At 39.6% G+C, this 17,530-nt stretch overlaps 1 protein-coding gene across 1 annotated transcript in view; it reads right to left on the reverse strand.

Annotated features, from left to right (window-relative positions):
• Positions 1-695: 695 nt before the first annotated feature.
• LOC107572866 (protein SCAF8-like) overlaps positions 696-17,530 on the reverse strand; it is a 61,933-nt gene continuing 45,098 nt past the window's right edge. The window contains exons 6-20 of the mRNA XM_016259291.1: positions 12,571-12,698; positions 12,315-12,491; positions 12,147-12,226; positions 11,944-12,064; positions 11,697-11,828; positions 9,198-9,307; positions 8,922-9,115; positions 6,240-6,340; positions 5,849-5,962; positions 5,596-5,752; positions 5,347-5,477; positions 3,805-3,943; positions 3,633-3,698; positions 3,281-3,505; positions 696-2,950 (exon numbers count right to left, since the gene is read on the reverse strand). Coding sequence (XP_016114777.1) covers positions 1,419-2,950; positions 3,281-3,505; positions 3,633-3,698; positions 3,805-3,943; positions 5,347-5,477; positions 5,596-5,752; positions 5,849-5,962; positions 6,240-6,340; positions 8,922-9,115; positions 9,198-9,307; positions 11,697-11,828; positions 11,944-12,064; positions 12,147-12,226; positions 12,315-12,491; positions 12,571-12,698 — 3,407 coding nt within the window. The 3' untranslated portion in view covers positions 696-1,418. The remainder of the gene's footprint in view (positions 2,951-3,280; positions 3,506-3,632; positions 3,699-3,804; positions 3,944-5,346; positions 5,478-5,595; positions 5,753-5,848; positions 5,963-6,239; positions 6,341-8,921; positions 9,116-9,197; positions 9,308-11,696; positions 11,829-11,943; positions 12,065-12,146; positions 12,227-12,314; positions 12,492-12,570; positions 12,699-17,530) is intronic.

Here is a 17,530-nt window from a genome sequence, read left to right on the forward strand (position 1 = left end):
GTTTTTAATTAAACTCAAATCTGCGAGTAATTGACACTGATGTGTGAATCTAACGTGATTCTTAAAATTCAAGTAATTAGTGAATTGGACACCACTTTTTATATAAAATTAAGCCTACATGCAAAAAACTGGAGCAATACACTTTAGAAGTAGGCATACTTTAAATTAGTCAATATATTCACAATGAAAAAAATACTAATTTATAAATTTGCTGTCTATTTTTTCTTTTCCCCCATTCCTGTAGATAAATGACTGCAATAGACTGTAATACTCAGTTTTGGTGAAAATAAAGGTGGTTAACATTCTATTAAGTTTAGAGGACAGCATTTATGTCTGAGTAAACTGTTTTGTGTGACTGAACACTAGCAGTGTATGTTTGATATATTTGATGTGTGTGAGTGTAAGACAAGTGGAGCTGTATCAAAACTGATGTGTGCATGACAGATTTCCAACGCATTCAAGACTTAATGTGGCACTCATAGCTGCTCTGTTGTGTAAAAGGGAGTCGGAGGAGAGTTCTAAACGCAAACCTAACAGCACATAGACAAACATCTGGTGATTGCCCAAAGTGTAGATCAGTTCACAAAACATTTCATCCCATCCACGACACTTGGGCCATTTTCACTTGGCTCATGCCTTTAATGGTTTGTGTGCAGATGGTTTCTCTTCTCGACACAAAACACAGTCCTAAAGAATTTTTAACAATCAGAGCATGTTTATTTGAAACTAAGACAGATTGCACCCAACATTCATATTTCCTTTGATCGCCTTTTCTGAGCTCTTGTATTTCCATGGAAGTTTGATGCAGAAAAATCACAGACATTTAATATTGGGATAATACATCGTAGTAAAATTTTTTTTTGTAAAGGTTCCTTTTCAAAGCAACTAAAACGCAGTACTGTTCTCACTGTATCTGATGTACGTATATTCTGCTTTAGAGACGAGAAGCATTGGACACCACAGAAGCATTCATTTCAAATTTTGCAGCTGCAGTTTTGAAAAGAAAAGACTAAACAAGCCAGTGCTGTTTTCAAGTAATTCAATCAATCCAAAGGAAACAGCCAGAATCCTTACACTCTTCCATAGGAAGGTCAAACCTCTTTTCCTCCCGCATTTACAATTAGGCTACACAATATTTTGGCAAGCAAGTGTCATGAGAGAAAAAAAACACCTAATTAAAACAATGGGGCTGCATTAAAAACTTAAACAGGGAAGAAAATAAAATATTAAAATCCCACCTACCATTTAGATCCTCTAGTGTGAGCCGCCTAGAATGCATATACATTTGAAGCTTGAGAGGTAAGAATCATTCGTTAAGATGTCTGCTATAATCTAGCGAACTGAGTGAGTCCTGTGAGAGCTTTCAAAACGATTACAGAGATGACTATACAAAATGATCTTTACCTACTGAGTGATGATTATGTTTCCTCAGTGTCTGTTTTCTCTAGCTCAGGTTCAGTCTCAGCGTTCACCTTTGGCCCAGTCTGTTCAGTGTCTGCATCCACAGATGAGGAAACAGACATTTCTGGGGTCTTCTCTCTTTTCAAGGGCTCATTCTGGAAGCAGGTGGGTGTGGAGGTAAGGGATGGAGAGGGGCTACGAGAGGGCTCTGTAGCGGTCTGGGATGCAGGTTCCAAAATGTTTAATTGAGGTTTTGATCCGGTCTCCATTCCATTGATTCGTGAGGCTTTCTCCTGCTCTTGACTATTTGCCATCTCTTCAGCGGAGCTGAGTGACTTGGGCTGCGACTGTAGCTCTGGCATTACCTCTGGTTGTGGTTCAGCTTCTCGTTCTGTTGGCTGTGGTTCCGGATGAGGCTGGTGTTGGGGCACCGGTAGAGACAGTGAGTTAATTTGCACTTCTTCTTGTACTTCAGGCTGAGCAACCAAGGGGGTCGGTAGAGGGAGCAGTGGTTGAGACTTGGGAAGCAGCGGTTGAGGCTGAGATTGTGAAGAAAGGGGAGTCCAGCATTTCCGTTCCCGCTCTTTATCCTTCTCGTGCTCCCTCTCTCTGTCCCTTTCACGCTCCCATTCTCGATCTCTCTCGCGATTCCGCTCTCTGCCGCGTTCACGGTCCCGATTCCTGTCCCTCTCCCTTTCACGTTGACGATTGCCATTAATTTCGCCCCAGAAGTCCATGTCCCTGTCATCTCGGTCCTTCTGCCTTTCCCAAGGTCTTCGACGATCATCGTAGTCCTGGTGCATGTTTGCGTTAAAAGAAGGCCCAGTTCCACGATTCCAAGCAGGTCCTGATGAACTTCCGCTGCGGCCCTCAAAACGATTCTGAAAGTTAGGGTTGGACCGTTCCTCCTGAAAACCCTTTGGAGGTCCAGCAGACATCCCCCTCATGTCTCGCTCATCGAAGTCACCCCTGGGTGGTCCCCAGCGACTTTCTGCCCTGAAACCTCCTGACATATTTTCTCTTCGACCTTCTCGACCTTCAGCTTGCATGACTGTTCTTGGAGGTCGTTCTAGTAAAGGTGGTCTGACAGGCACAGGTTCAGTACGCATCTCCAAAGGAGGGGTCTTCAACAACCCTGTGCTCTGCTTCTCTGGCGGTGGAAAGCGATAGTCCTGATCTCCTTCTTGTTGGGCACCTACATCTGACCTGGGTGGTGTCTCATTATCGGCCTTGGCCAGACTGTCAGCTCCAGCAGATGAGGGGTTAGGTGCCCTTGCGAAAGTGCCTTCAGCACGGTTGAACTGCTCCATTTGAGAGAATGGAACCCGAACACGGGCTTGAAGTGAAGCATCCAGGACATTGTTGGTCTGATGTGCAAGACCTGGCTGCATGAGCAGGGGGAAGCGGCCCCCAGGTCCCTGGAGCAGGTTGGGTCGCAGTTCCAGGGGAAGCAGCCCTGCCATCCTCTGGCCAGAGAGAGGATGTGTTAGAGATGCAGAAGGGTGCAAACCTAGCAGACCCATTCCACTGCGCACTGCATTTTGCATTCCTGACAACAAAAAAAATAAAAAAATTACCCAGAGTACAAAGATAAACACAAAATGTTTCATATTGGTGTGAATGTAAATGTGCTCAATGGTAATCTTCCTCTCCACCAAATCTCTAAAATATCACCGTTAACCACGTTTAGATTAGCACGCAGATGCATCAATGCCAGACTTAGAATATAGCACCACAAGTCATATGAACAAGTCACTGAATTGCTACAAAAGTCATCAAATTCTCCTTTTGTGTTTGACAGAAAAAATAACCACATATGGTTTGCTAGCTGTACATGACTTGTATTGAGGATGTAAAATGTACTTATAAACCCATTTACCCTGCAGTGTTATCTCAGAAGCTGTCTCCATCATTTCAGCCGACTGAGGCATTTTGTCAGCGCTGCTCTGCTGATGCTGTGCTCCCACAGGGTTAAAGACTCCTGCCCCGGGCATTGCTGATGGAATAAAACTCCCAGGAATAGTACTGGTGGGAGGAATCATGGCTCCAAACAGAGAATCCTTGCTGTTCTCTTGAATGGTTGGCAGCGAAGGCTGCACTAGAGCTATAAAGGAGATCGAGTGGTAAAGGGCTCATTTAGGAGCTTGAAAATTGGACCTTTAAAGACAGTGCTTTGACAAGCAACATTACGCAAAATAAGAATAACTTATTTCAGAGGCTGGTTAACATACAGGTCTGAGCTGAAGCAAGACTGGTTCCAAGCGCTGATGGTCCTACTCCTGGCGTAGCCATGAAACCTGTAAAAGAGAAATTTAAGGATTGATGTTTATGTTTTTTGTTTTTTTTAAATCCATCATTCAGTTTAAAGCTTAATTGTTAAATGTTCAGGTTGGAACCATGTACCTGGAGGAGGCTGTGAGGCATTGAACCCTGCCCTTAGAAATGGTGGTGGGGGACCAAAGCCTGGTGGGGGCATTGTCATGGTGACAGGGAAGGACGGAGGCACGAGGCCAACAGCAGGGACTGTCTGTGCCACTGGAATCTAAACCAAAAAAGCCACCCATGGTTAAGTAAACAGTAATTCAATATTAATTCAGCTGCCCTCATGCTATGGACCAAAGTCAAAATAAGTTCCTTGCTTAAGGATGCAATGGTAGTATCTCATGAATCACGTCATGTGGGACTTGAACCAACAACCTTCAGTTACTATCATAGGTCTTTCAATGGCTAAACAACACATCTCCGTGATATGGTGGCCGAGAAGTGCTAAACAAATCACAATTCTGAAAACAAAATAACAAATTACAAACGCAAATTCAAGTCTAAAAAACTAAATAACAATTCAGAAAACACAACAACAATTCAGAAAACATTATAACAAGTCAGAAAACACAATGACAAATTCAAAAACAAAATAACAAGTCAGAAAACACAACGACAATTCAGACAAACCGGAAAAGGTAGGTATAGTTTGGGACAGCGCCATTGGTTTGGGATTACTCACCGCTGACTGGACGAGACATCTGTCAATCAACGTATACAGGAAAAACCAGCCGAAGAACAGCAGAGTCGTGGTAGAAAGTTCGGAGATGGTATTAAAGTAGCTCAGTTTAAATGTATTGTATGAATTGCCCTTACTATGGAATAAAAAAATACGGGGTGTCTATTTACATTTAGTTAAAAGTGGCTGTAATCCATCAACTCCAGTGGCGCAAATGGTTAAGCGCTTGACTTTGGCTTTTTGACGCGATCGACCCGGGTTCGATCCCGCCTTTTGCCAAACTTTTTTTTCCTCCCTTTTCAAATCTCGTATTAGCAATGGATTCAATTTACAGGGAGCTGATGTGTTACAACCACTTTTAACTAGACAATAGTTAGACAGTTACTAGACACCCCGTATTTTTTTATTCCATAGTAAGGGCAATTCATACAATACATTTAAACTGAGCTACTTTAATACCATCTCCGAACTTTCTACCACGACTCTGCTGTTCTTCGGCTCTTTTTTCCTGTACACGTTGATTGACAGATGTCTCGTCCAGTCAGCGGTGAGTAATCCCAAACCAATGGCGCCGTCTCAAACTATACCTACCTTTTCCGGTTTGTCTGAATTGTCGTTGTGTTTTCTGACTTGTTAATTTATTTTCGGATTTGTCATTGTGTTTTCTGACTTATTTTGTTTTCGAATTTGTCATAGTGTTTTCTGACTAGTTATAATGTTTTCTGAATTGTTGTTGTGCTTTCTGAATTGTTATTTTGTTTTGTAGACTTGCATTTGCATTTGTAATTTGTTATTTTGTTTTCAGAATTGTGATTTGTTCTGCACCTCTCGGCCACCGTACCGTGATCTAGTAATTCAATCACATACAAGGGTAAGAAACCTAAATGTCTTTTGCTCCATTTGTCACGGTATTCTAAAGCCTGAATTAAGTGTTAACATCATACCTGCATGGGCATCATAGTGACAGGCTGGGTAAAGGCCTCACTTGGTGTGCTGCTTGCTGTACTGGTTTCAGCTGTAACAGCCTGATTTGGAGTCTCTTTGGCAGTCTCAGTATTTCTCTGGGATTCCCATTCTGCATCATAAAAAACAGTAATGTTAAGAATGGGAAAAGTGCTGTGTAGAAGATCAAATATGTAAGTCAAACAATACATATCAAACTTTCAGCTTCTAAACAAACAAAATCTTCTCACCATTGTTGACAGTCTCTTGGTCAATCATGCCTCCTTCTGCAAAGTCATCCAGGTCATCCAGTTTGACCTTCTCCCATGGGATATAAGTCACCCCAAGGTCCACATCCCAGAACTGCTTATACTCCTGTTTCACCCCTTTATTGAGGGCCCAAGCAATCTGCAAGCAGCGCAAAATTTAAGACATATTCCCCTCCCCCCATTTTTTTTTTGATGTTCTATAATTTTTAAGTCAGTGAACATTCTTCACACATACTTTGATGACCTTTGAACCGATTTTGTAGGAGCCAGTGCTCAGTTTCTGAAGGGCGCGGTATGCATCCTGACGATGAACCATACAGATGTAAGCACAGCCTCTGGGAGGAATCATCTAGAGAGAAAAAAAACATTACATTCAGACTTGTGCAGTAAAAGCTTTAGTTTCTAGATTCCCCAACTCCTTATTAAAAAAAAAAAAAAAAAAAAGCAACACCTGCAGACCTACTGAGCTGTCCTAAAACACTTCCCGCTTTAGGGTATACCCAATTAAACTTCTGCCAAAAATATCTGGAGACTCCAAAAATGCCTCTTGGCTAGATGGCATAACTGATCTAATTAAAAAGTTAACTAATTTAAAGAGCACTCAAGTTTTCAGAAACTCAACTCACATTGATAGATTCAATCTGGCCAAACTCTTCGAAGAGGTTAGTAAGATCTTGTTGGGTGGCCTTCTTGTCCACTTGGCCGACCCATAGAGTAGTGCTGCAAACTGAAAGAGGCAGAAAGAAAGAGGTAACTGACATGCTACTTTATCCTTTATATGTGGTGTGTGTTTGTGTGTGTGTGCGCATGTATAAATAAATATAAAGGGAAATTAACTTCTATTACAGTTGTGAAGAAGAAAAGTGCAAGTAACAGTTCTGTCAACTGACATTTTCTCACTGATCTCTTTAAGCTCACAGACCAAAGCAATAGTCAGTCAGTAAATATGGAGATTTGTGATTTTCCCACTCATATGAACATGAATCAGAGCTCCGGACAAAAAAATTTACGTTCTACGGAATAAACGCGTTTAAAATTTTTTTTTTTTTACACAATTTAACATTTCAGTCATATTGTCATGTGTTTATGTAACCCCCTCCTTTTACAGCATCAGCATTTTAATCCATCTTGAAGATGTCCTGGGAACTAAGCTTCATTTAAAGTGGGAACTAAACGTCTTTTCCAACTTGAGAACTATATATAGTCACAAAGAATTATTACACAGAATCTGTGCTAATATCATGGACAATAACTATGTCAGCATCACTTGGCCTTTGAGTGTAGTGTAGTTTGGGCTAGAGGACTTCATGGGTCCACTTAGATCCGAAAACCCGAGGTCTGACTCGAGACCAGAGCAGGAGCAAAACTTCAACGAGTGCCTCGGACACGGGCCGGGTTCGGTATTAGTTGCATTTAACGTACTTGAGTGTTGGTGTAAAGTGCATTTTTGAGAAACGCATGTAGAAAAAGAAACATACGTTTGTAACCTCGCACACAGAAATCCATCTTATAGATATGAGATCCATTAGGAAAAGCCACTTGCTTCATTATGGTGCACGTTCATGCAGGGCTTTTCTTTTGTGTGCAGAATCCCTTCGCCAGAGATGAGGTAAATAGCATTGCAGAGCAGACAACGTGAATCCATGATTTATTAGGCTATCGATTAAATTTTTATCGAGCCATCACATTTATTTTTCTAATCCACTGGTGACAATTGAAAGCTGAACTCAGAAATAACTTGTATCCATCAGGCAGGCCATAATGCAGAGTAGTAATAAATTAAATACATTTTAAATAAATCAAAGTAATGGAGAAGCAGCCAAATTAGTCAGCAGGACACCGGGATTTTTCTTTACCGACTGTGGGGCTGCAGGCTGTGCACACGTCAATGCCGTTTATGTTCGGGTCCAGTCGGGTTCGAAAATAAATGCAGTCGGGACGGGCTCAGGTCTAATTTCATCGGGTCAGTCTCAGGTCGGGTTTAAAAAAAAATGTAATAAAAAATAATGCACGTTGGGTTCAGGTAAGAAGTGATTCGGGTCGGGTACAGATTTTAGGACCCAAGAAGACCTGCTGTTTGGGCTCCTCCTCAATGCATGCTATAAATGTTGTCATATGTTTTGCACATATCCAGTCCATTTTTCTTCAAGCAGTTATATATGAGGTGCTGAATTTTATCTTTAGCACCTTACATTCTTTCTTATCATGCAGACAACAGGTTTAAGTAAAAATATGCAATATAGCACATATATTTAGCAAAATGCTCCTCTTTATAGTTATTTTTTTCTAGCTGACTAATGGGCTTATGGACGCCAAACTGTTATTCTGAGGTAAACGATTGTTACGTGGCATTGTTTACAACACGTTTCCCGCAGTTTGAAACACAGAACAACTTACTGAAATATCTCATGTAATCGCTCATTCAGTGTCCTATAATACTATAGTAGAGGCGCTAAAGCGATCGCTCATGCCACATTAAAGAGCACCAAAACGGTATTTATTGTTTGAATTTCTTTATGATTTTTGCAGAATTTTAAAGCTGATACTTTATTTAACAGCACAAATCTTGTTGCGATTATTTGACTGTAAGTGCGCTACAAATAATATGAAGGTCACGCATTAACAGAACACAGCAAATAGACTAAAGATCTTGCCAAGAAGCTGCCATATTAGAATCAATTCTAAACGAGAATTGTTATCGTTAATGCCCACACAGCTGACAGCTTCACCTGTTGTAGTTTGTTCAAGTTGTGCACGAAATAGACACTGCTTTTCTGCACTTTTACTTCACATGTCTCCGTCATTTTCGATCGATGCTCCCACAACTGGAGCCTGCTTTTAGCAGGTGTGCCGTCAACGCTGGTGTTCGGCAGAGTTGAGGACTGTTTTTCCACTGAAACATCGTCTCAGTTTATTACGTCAACAAAACAAAAGATGTGATTGCATAACAAGCAGGAAAAAAGGCATTACATGCTAATTTTAAAGTCATAACGTCAATTTATATAGTCGCCAGTGGCGATTTCAGCAAAAATATCACTCACAAATTAATATTTTTGGTCACAAATGCAACCGTTTTATGTGCAGTCTGGAGCCCTGTGAATTGATACAAACCTTAACTGTCTCATCCATAGAACATAATTACATTTCATAAAACCTTTCTTTAAAGTTTACATTTATATGTCAACTTATTAGCATGAAAATGTGTCATGTAAACTAAAACATGACAGATGTGACTATTGCAAAGCAGTAATTTCTTAAATATGACCCTTATAAATGCAGAACGCAAAAGTGGACCTCTATTATCTTACCACTTAGAACCCTTGAGCGGATTAGAGGAAGCCCTTTTTTCTGCCGTTCCTTTTCTCTTTCCCGCGCTCGTCGCTCACTGGAATAAGAACGTGAGGACTTCCTCTTTCTGTCCCTTGAGCGAGACCGTGATCGCTTCCTGTGTTTGCGCTTCCGAGACCCTGAGCGAGACCTTGACCTCCTTCTCTTAGGTGACCTGGGAAGATAAAGAGGCTCTTTACCTGCGGATGAAAAATTTAAATAAGACAAGAACCATTTGGTGACATTACTACACCAACCTGGACCGAGATCTCGAGTGTGTCCTTGAACGGGTGCTGCTGGTTTTCTTCTCCTCAGCCTCAAAGAGCTCCTCATCTACAGTATCCTGTCCCTCATCAATATCCATGTCCTGCAAAATACACAAGTGAACCTGGTGTTTCAACTATCCGCTTGTCACTCAGCTTCAGTTATTAATCATGAGCCGTGTTTCCACTGTTGGGCCAAAAGTGAGCGTGCCAGGGCCAGTGGCGTTTCCACTGTCACTTCCGGGGTTTGATCATGCCTCGACAGGGCTTCCTCTGTGCCAACGGCCAGGGATTTTTGGCCCGCCAAATACCTTGGGCCAAAGCGGGGTCAACTGGGGCTAGAGGAGTGGTCATGAACAAAGGCGGAGTTTATCAGAGTTAGGAGACAATCAGCAGCGCTGCTCACTTCCAATGTTTTAAATTAAGCTACCAGCTAACATTAAAAACAATTTTAATGGCAAAACTCACTACAGACACCACCGGGTATCTGAAATAACGTACGATTGCGACCTGATGGAAATTCGGATCACCGTATGAGGCAGAAATTTATTATACACAATACTAAAGGCTACGTATTAGTGATGCGCGGATGAGATAAAACGTCACATGAATCCGCAGCTTCAAATAAATTATCCACCCGCACCTGTATTTTTGTCTGATTTAGATAACCGCACCCGATCATCACATTAGGGCTCGTACGGTCATGAAAAACCTGGAAAAGTAATTGAACAGCAATTTCCAGGCCTAGAAAGTTTTGTAAAAATAAATAAACTCAAAGTTTTTGAAAAGTCATGAAAATCTATTTCACAAGTCTCTGTATAATAGAATTATGTTTAATCAGATCCTGAATTTCGTTGCGGGATTGCGCATACATCGCATTACTCATTCCCACAGCTTTCGACTTTAAAATGAGGGAAATTACTGCAAAACCTTTATTCAATATCGGGTGCGGGTAGGTTAGATGAGTAAATAAATCCACACAAACCATCAGATGAAAACAGCGTAGGTGATTCAGCTGTACCGCGTCTTCTCTCTTTGACTTTCACTTCACATCGACGCATCTAGAGCTGCTGCACTCTGCGATAGAAGACTTTAGCTCGCGTTTCGGGACAGTTGACAGAATTGTCAATTGCCTAATCGGTCATTGTTGCATCGTCACAAAAATGTATTATTTTCACATATTTTTAAGTCATTCGGTACTCTCGCTCTCCAGAGGCGCGTGCGCTCACAGTCACATCCAAAGCACGTACTGCGAGTACCAAATTGAGAAAGTACTGTCGGTTTTGTCTTAAGTTAATGTAAACAGTTGCAAAATAAAACGCATGGGTATCAGTATTGGATCCGTGAAATAGGTCTTGTGACAGCAGTCTAATAAAGCTGTGCTGTCTTTTATTAATGTTAATCAAACAACAAAAGACAGAGAAAATCCCTTACTGCTCTTGACTAAATGTTTTGTTGAATAACTTTTAATGTGAATTTACAGTTTATTAAATTTCTGTAGCCTATTTAAAACACGCTCATAATTTAGAAAATGTAGTTAATACTTGCATCATTAATGATTTATTTTATCCACCCGCGACCCACCCGCAAATAATCCGAATGCATTTTTTTATTACCTGACCCACCCGATACACAGCACCCGAGGATAAAACCGCCATCCGTGCATCACTACTACGTATGCTAACCATCGGCATTATAAATACACATTACGCTCATGAAAATACAAGAGACAGCATGAATAATTTAGATAAATCATGATTATAATCATGTATTTATTTGCTGTCATATTTGTTCTGTCTCTTCTCTGCGTTTTTGTTGATACTGGACATTTGCATCTGCATGTCATAAATTTCATATTTTCTGTGTAACTCATAACTGTCATCATGGCTGAAAGGATAACAGTGACACGGTAGACAGCGCTTAAACCTCCTTAGATTACATGCATTGTGGAAAATAAATATAAATGCTCATTCTTTCTAAAGAGATTTGATGTAAACGTATGAGATTTTATCAATATTTTTATATCGTGTTAATATATCGGACTTAAATGTCCTAATGGAGTTGCTTTGTGCATTCCTGTCATCACAAATAAATGGAGCAGTAGCAACTGAACATGCATGTGTGTTCTCTTTTATGTGAAATAATCATCAATTATCATATGATAAATATATAATTAATAAATTACTATTTTTTATTGTAAATAATTGCGTGTTAAGGGCAGGTTTTAGAGTAGCCCTGGTCCGACAGTGGAAACGCAGCTTGATTTTGGCCTCGCGGCTTGAGGTCCGAGGCTATTGGCCCCGCCTGGCTCGTTGTTAGCCCTGGGTCTCACTGGCCCAACAGTGGAAAAGCGGCTATTGAGTATTACAGACATCCAACAGAAGGTGGCGATTTCTGCAAGTCAGCTAGTGACACACCACCTTCAAACTATTGCCAATACATAACTTCTACATAGGCTTCTCCTCCAAACTAAAGTTTGATCTCTGATCATACCTGTTGCTGGTTATCAATGGAGTCATCCATTTTTGCTTCTTGTTCTGGGAGCTGTGGTGGGGCGCTGCTCTGGCCAGGAGGGGCAGAATTTTCAAGACCAAAGATGGCATCCTGGCCCTCCATGGTCATAGACTGTCAAAAATACGGTGCATTAATAAATACCAAGGTACGAGAAAGACATGAGAGTTCTAATACATTATGCAAAGAAACAAACAAACAAAAAATTTTTTAAACAATTTCTATGTACCTTCTGTTGATGATGCTGGTGCTCCATCAGCTGTTTCTGAAACTGCTCGAGGTTTTGCTGCTGAAGATGCTCGGCCAGCTGATGAAATATTGAGCTGTTGATGGACTCTGGCACCACAGGTCTGAGAGGAACAGTAAGAACATGCCTTAAAAATAACAAAACGGGGAACAGCTTTTCTTGAACCTAGCATAAAAAGAACATACAACTGAGATGGTGTAGCATCTTTCTTAGAATCCTCACTGTGCTCCGACTCATTCCTAAAATCGAACTGACCCAACAGCTTCTACAAAACAACAGAAAAATAATGGTGTTATGCAAGGATTAAACCAAGGATTAAACTATTCCAGCAGTGCTCCAAAAAGTTCTCTCACCTTGTTAAAGGAGGAAACTCTCTGTTCCAGCGGGTTGAGCGTGTTGGCTGCTGCGGCTGCAGTGAGCTGTGCAGTCAGAGCCTGCAGCTGCACCACCAATCCTGCATCCAGCGCCTGCAGCAGAGAGGGCTGAGGTTTCTGCTGCTGCATCTGCAAGCTCTGAACCAGCTGCTGCAACTAGAAACACACACATACCCACCAGTCAGATATGAGCTGTGCAGAGAACACAGTGTTTTCAGTAGTGGAGGAATCTAACCTGCTGGCCTTGGGGACTCTGTAAGATCTGGGCGACCGCAGCCACTGTGTCTGTGTTGGAGATCTGAGACGCCCAGTCTGGGAGACTCTGCACTATGTTGGCTGGGGTGGCTGGAGTTGCCGGAGTTCCTTTAGGGAGCAGGAGCACAGATTTAAGAATGTTTTAGTGTTTAAAAATATTTGTGGAAATGGATATGACAGACTTTTAAACACATTGTCATACTCAATTTTTCCCTCAAGGTGTCAGCATAAACTAGAAGATGCTAAGAGTTCAATTAGAATTTTCGATCAGAGCAACAGGGCAAATTTGTGTGACCGATTAAGGTGTTGACATACTGAAAAATAAATATTCTGTACACACACACACACACACACACACACACAAGCGTACAGCCAGGGATCACCCAGACTATCCTGCCCCTCAGTCAAGATGAAAAGGGATTTTAATTACGAAATGGAACAAGACTATTTAAGTTAGTCTATTTCACAAAGTCACATTTTGATTGGCACATTTGACACATTAACCTATGTTACGTTGAATTTCCCACGCAATGAGGAATGCAGCTCTGAGTATGCTAAAGGCACAATGTTTTTTTTTTGTTTTTTGACATCTGGCCGTAGTTAGTTGATAATTTCACTGTACACACAAAAAAGAAAAAAGATGAATGAACTTAAATTAATTAATAAGGAAATTATTTTCCATGCAACAAGAATAAAACAATTTAAACAAATAATGCATTGCTGAATCAACTTAATAAATTTAAGCTTCTGTGTCATACATAGTTGCAATAGCACATGCAATATGCTAAAGACAATTTTGTTTATTATTATTATTATTATGTACAATGATGCACAGGATGAGTGACTTGTCTCAGTACTGGCATTGGCATTGCTCTTTGAGTGAAGCAATAAACATCATGGCCTTCATGTAACCGAAACTCTTCTAAATCTCCAACATCACTGAACATTAAACACTAACAAGTCTTTCTCTTTACTAAAAAGCACATCAAATAACACTTATAAATTGACTCTCCTAATGCAGTCCCATGCAAAGCATGCTGGGAACTACAGACCCACCGCCCAGTTAGTTATGTCAACAAAAATGATTCATGTAGTCCCGAACACAAAATGATTAAGTTAACTTCCACTGTACAAATTTTACATGTTCAAGTGAAACTGTGTTGCTTCAATACATTTAAACAAAGTAATTTAAGAAAACAGCAAAAATCTTTGAGTATACTGTTATTGTTTGTCACCGGTAGCAGCTCAAGCTGTTCTAACTTGCATCTGTAAAACGGGTCAAAATGAGTGGTGAAGAGGGGCATTATAGGTCATAATTTGGCCCTGCATATTGACTTTGGTTGGTGTAATTGCTTTCTCTTAATATAAAACATGTTGCCACAACAGTGTATTGTTTGACAGAGGATGCATTATGAGTGAATGACTTACCAGGAGTAGTGCTGTTGACGGGTACGGCACTGCTGGCAGACACGGGCGTAACGCTGGGGGGTGGGAGCCCTGCAGCCATATCCAGTAGAGGCTGGATGATGTCACTCTTAAAGACACTGTTTTTCTGCCATAGATTTAGTACTCGGACAATCTTACTCTGCAAGGCAACATTGAAAATGGAAAATAAGCAAAAGGAAAAAGTGTCTAGACAAGACCTTTACCATTTGATTACAGGGGCATGAGAAACAAACGCACCTTGTCATCAGCTGGGCAGCGGTAGAGGTTTTGGAAAGTTGTAATGATGTTCTTACTAAAGCGTGGGGCGAAAACATCTTTCTCTTGCCCAAACTGGTGACGAGATTGCCGTACAATGGAGTCGATGACATACAGACCAGGGACTTTGTACTCAGGCTTGCACTACACACACACACACAAAAGAAAGAGAAGTAATGAATGATGAACAAGTGTGTGGGGTTTGGGGTTCAAATCACCACATAATATATCATTTTTGAAAGTAAACTTAACAGCCAGTGATTTTCCATGCATTATAAATTTACAACCATCATCACAGTCAGGGCCGCTTTAAGACCCCACTGGGCCCCGAGGCTATGACTTACTGCAGGGCCCCCCATCACAATAATGATATATATAATATAATAATAATATATATATATATAGCTTAAAATAGGATTTTTATCCAATCAACATTTTTGATGCATTGCAATTTCATAATTCTTGTTACCAATTCCAATATCACAAAATAAAAAAAAAACTAGACTACGTAAAAAACACTTACTGAAGACAAGTAAACAGTCATGAATTACAATAGAACAAAGAAATTGACCTACAAACACTTAAAGCACTGAATAAGAAATATTACCATATATTGTATAAAATAAATAGACCGAATAGTCTGCACTGTATAAATTCAGTATACATTATTTTACAAAAGTGATTCGGTTAAGGACAGTGAGTGATTTTCTTTCTAATGTTTAATTTACATTATTGACACAAATGGCAACAGCAGCTATATTAGGCTGCTTTAGAGAAATAGTTCACCCAAAAATTAAAGTTATGTTGTTGTTCTAAACCTGTATGAGTTTCCTTCTGCTGTTGAATGCAAACGTATACTATATTTGGAACTATATGGTCACAAAACAGTTTCTGTGCCCCCATGACTTCCATAGTATGGAGAGAAAAAACACTATTGGAGTCAACAGGGACCAGAAACTTAACCTGGTGGTTACGAATATTCTTCAAAATATATTCTTTGAGGAGTTGAGGAGAACAAAGAAATTCATACAGGTTCAGAACAACTTGAAACGGAGTAAATTATATTATTTGTATTGTGTATTTGTATTGTGTGTAAACTGATCCTATAATAATTTAAATTTTTGGGTGAACTATATCCCTTGACTTTGTACTCAGGCTTGCACTACACACACACACACAAAAGAAAGAGAAGTAATGAATGATGAACAAGTGTGTGGGGTTTGGGGTTCAAATCACCACATAATATATCATTTTTGAAAGTAAACTTAACAGCCAGTGATTTTCCATGCATTATAAATTTACAACCATCATCACAGTCAGGGCCGCTTTAAGACCCCACTGGGCCCCGAGGCTATGACTTACTGCAGGGCCCCCCATCACAATAATGATATATATAATATAATAATAATATATATATATATATAGCTTAAAATAGGATTTTTATCCAATCAACATTTTTGATGCATTGCAATTTCATAATTCTTGTTACCAATTCCAATATCACAAAATAAAAAAAAAACTAGACTACGTAAAAAACACTTACTGAAGACAAGTAAACAGTCATGAATTACAATAGAACAAAGAAATTGACCTACAAACACTTAAAGCACTGAATAAGAAATATTACCATATATTGTATAAAATAAATAGACCGAATAGTCTGCACTGTATAAATTCAGTATACATTATTTTACAAAAGTGATTCGGTTAAGGACAGTGAGTGATTTTCTTTCTAATGTTTAATTTACATTATTGACACAAATGGCAACAGCAGCTATATTAGGCTGCTTTAGAGAAATAGTTCACCCAAAAATTAAAGTTATGTTGTTGTTCTAAACCTGTATGAGTTTCCTTCTGCTGTTGAATGCAAACGTATACTATATTTGGAACTATATGGTCACAAAACAGTTTCTGTGCCCCCATGACTTCCATAGTATGGAGAGAAAAAACACTATTGGAGTCAACAGGGACCAGAAACTTAACCTGGTGGTTACGAATATTCTTCAAAATATATTCTTTGAGGAGTTGAGGAGAACAAAGAAATTCATACAGGTTCAGAACAACTTGAAACGGAGTAAATTATATTATTTGTATTGTGTATTTGTATTGTGTGTAAACTGATCCTATAATAATTTAAATTTTTGGGTGAACTATATCCCTTTAAAATCTCATCATATAATGCCAGGATCTCATAATAGCCAACTAGTGCACATGCTTAACTTTAACTATTAACGTTCATTTAAGACACAAATGACTGTGTTGATGAGGAGACAGGCATTTGACACATAACTATGTGTATTCGAACGTTTAAACACAAGGCGCGAAAAATAACTCTTAGTTTAGTCAGGCGCTGTACGAGCAAGTGCGTTTCGGCATTAGCAGTGGGGCAAAATGAATTTTGCCCCACTGCTAAATGTCCCGTAACAGTTAAATTAGTTTTTAATCCACAATGCTTAATGCGTTTAAATTAAAAGCTTAGGCCTACTACATCATGACGCACAAAATGAATTTCTCAACACATAAGTGAATATAGGCCTATAGAGTTTGTTCAAACACAAAAAGCACTATAGATCTATCAAGTTAATAATCAAACTAACCTAAAATCTGTGGAGATGATGACGCTGTGTTTTTATCTGCTCATGTGTCCGGTCCATTTGCGGTTCCACAACTCCTACTCCATCATCAGCTTTAGTAAAATAAACTAGCTGTGGATTTTAGTGACTAACTCATGTTTTCCCCTCTCCCCTCATTTTGTTTCTCTCACAATTTTATTTTTTAGAATAGTTGACATTTTTACTTATCGAAGATTATTCTTTGCATGACCGTTTCTAGATTACTACACACTGCAATTAGCATGCAACAGGTTGTGCAAAAAGCATTTTCACAAAGCATATTTAAAATATCTCATTAAATACCACAAGTCTTTGGTGGTCTTGGGTAAGTAAGATTTAGTGACATTCTGGATCCAAAAGGTGTATTTCACCCAATGGTGACAATGTTGTTGCACAATAATACTATAAAATTGTACAAAGGAAGTTACATTAAGATATTTTCATTAATGATTAAATAATTCACGCATTAGAGGGTTAACGTCTTAATGCTATTAATTATCTTTATTCTACATGAAGGACTTCACATATGAACATATAAATACAGTTTCGGAACACTTGAGCTCCCTCTAGGCATTTCCAAACTTTCAAATATCTGATAGTCTATTTTGCATTTGCAAGAGAATAACA

This window comes from Sinocyclocheilus grahami, unplaced genomic scaffold (genome assembly GCF_001515645.1).
Source record: "Sinocyclocheilus grahami isolate Dianchi unplaced genomic scaffold, SAMN03320097.WGS_v1.1 scaffold1825.1, whole genome shotgun sequence".
In the NCBI taxonomy this organism is placed as follows: Eukaryota; Metazoa; Chordata; class Actinopteri; order Cypriniformes; family Cyprinidae; genus Sinocyclocheilus; species Sinocyclocheilus grahami.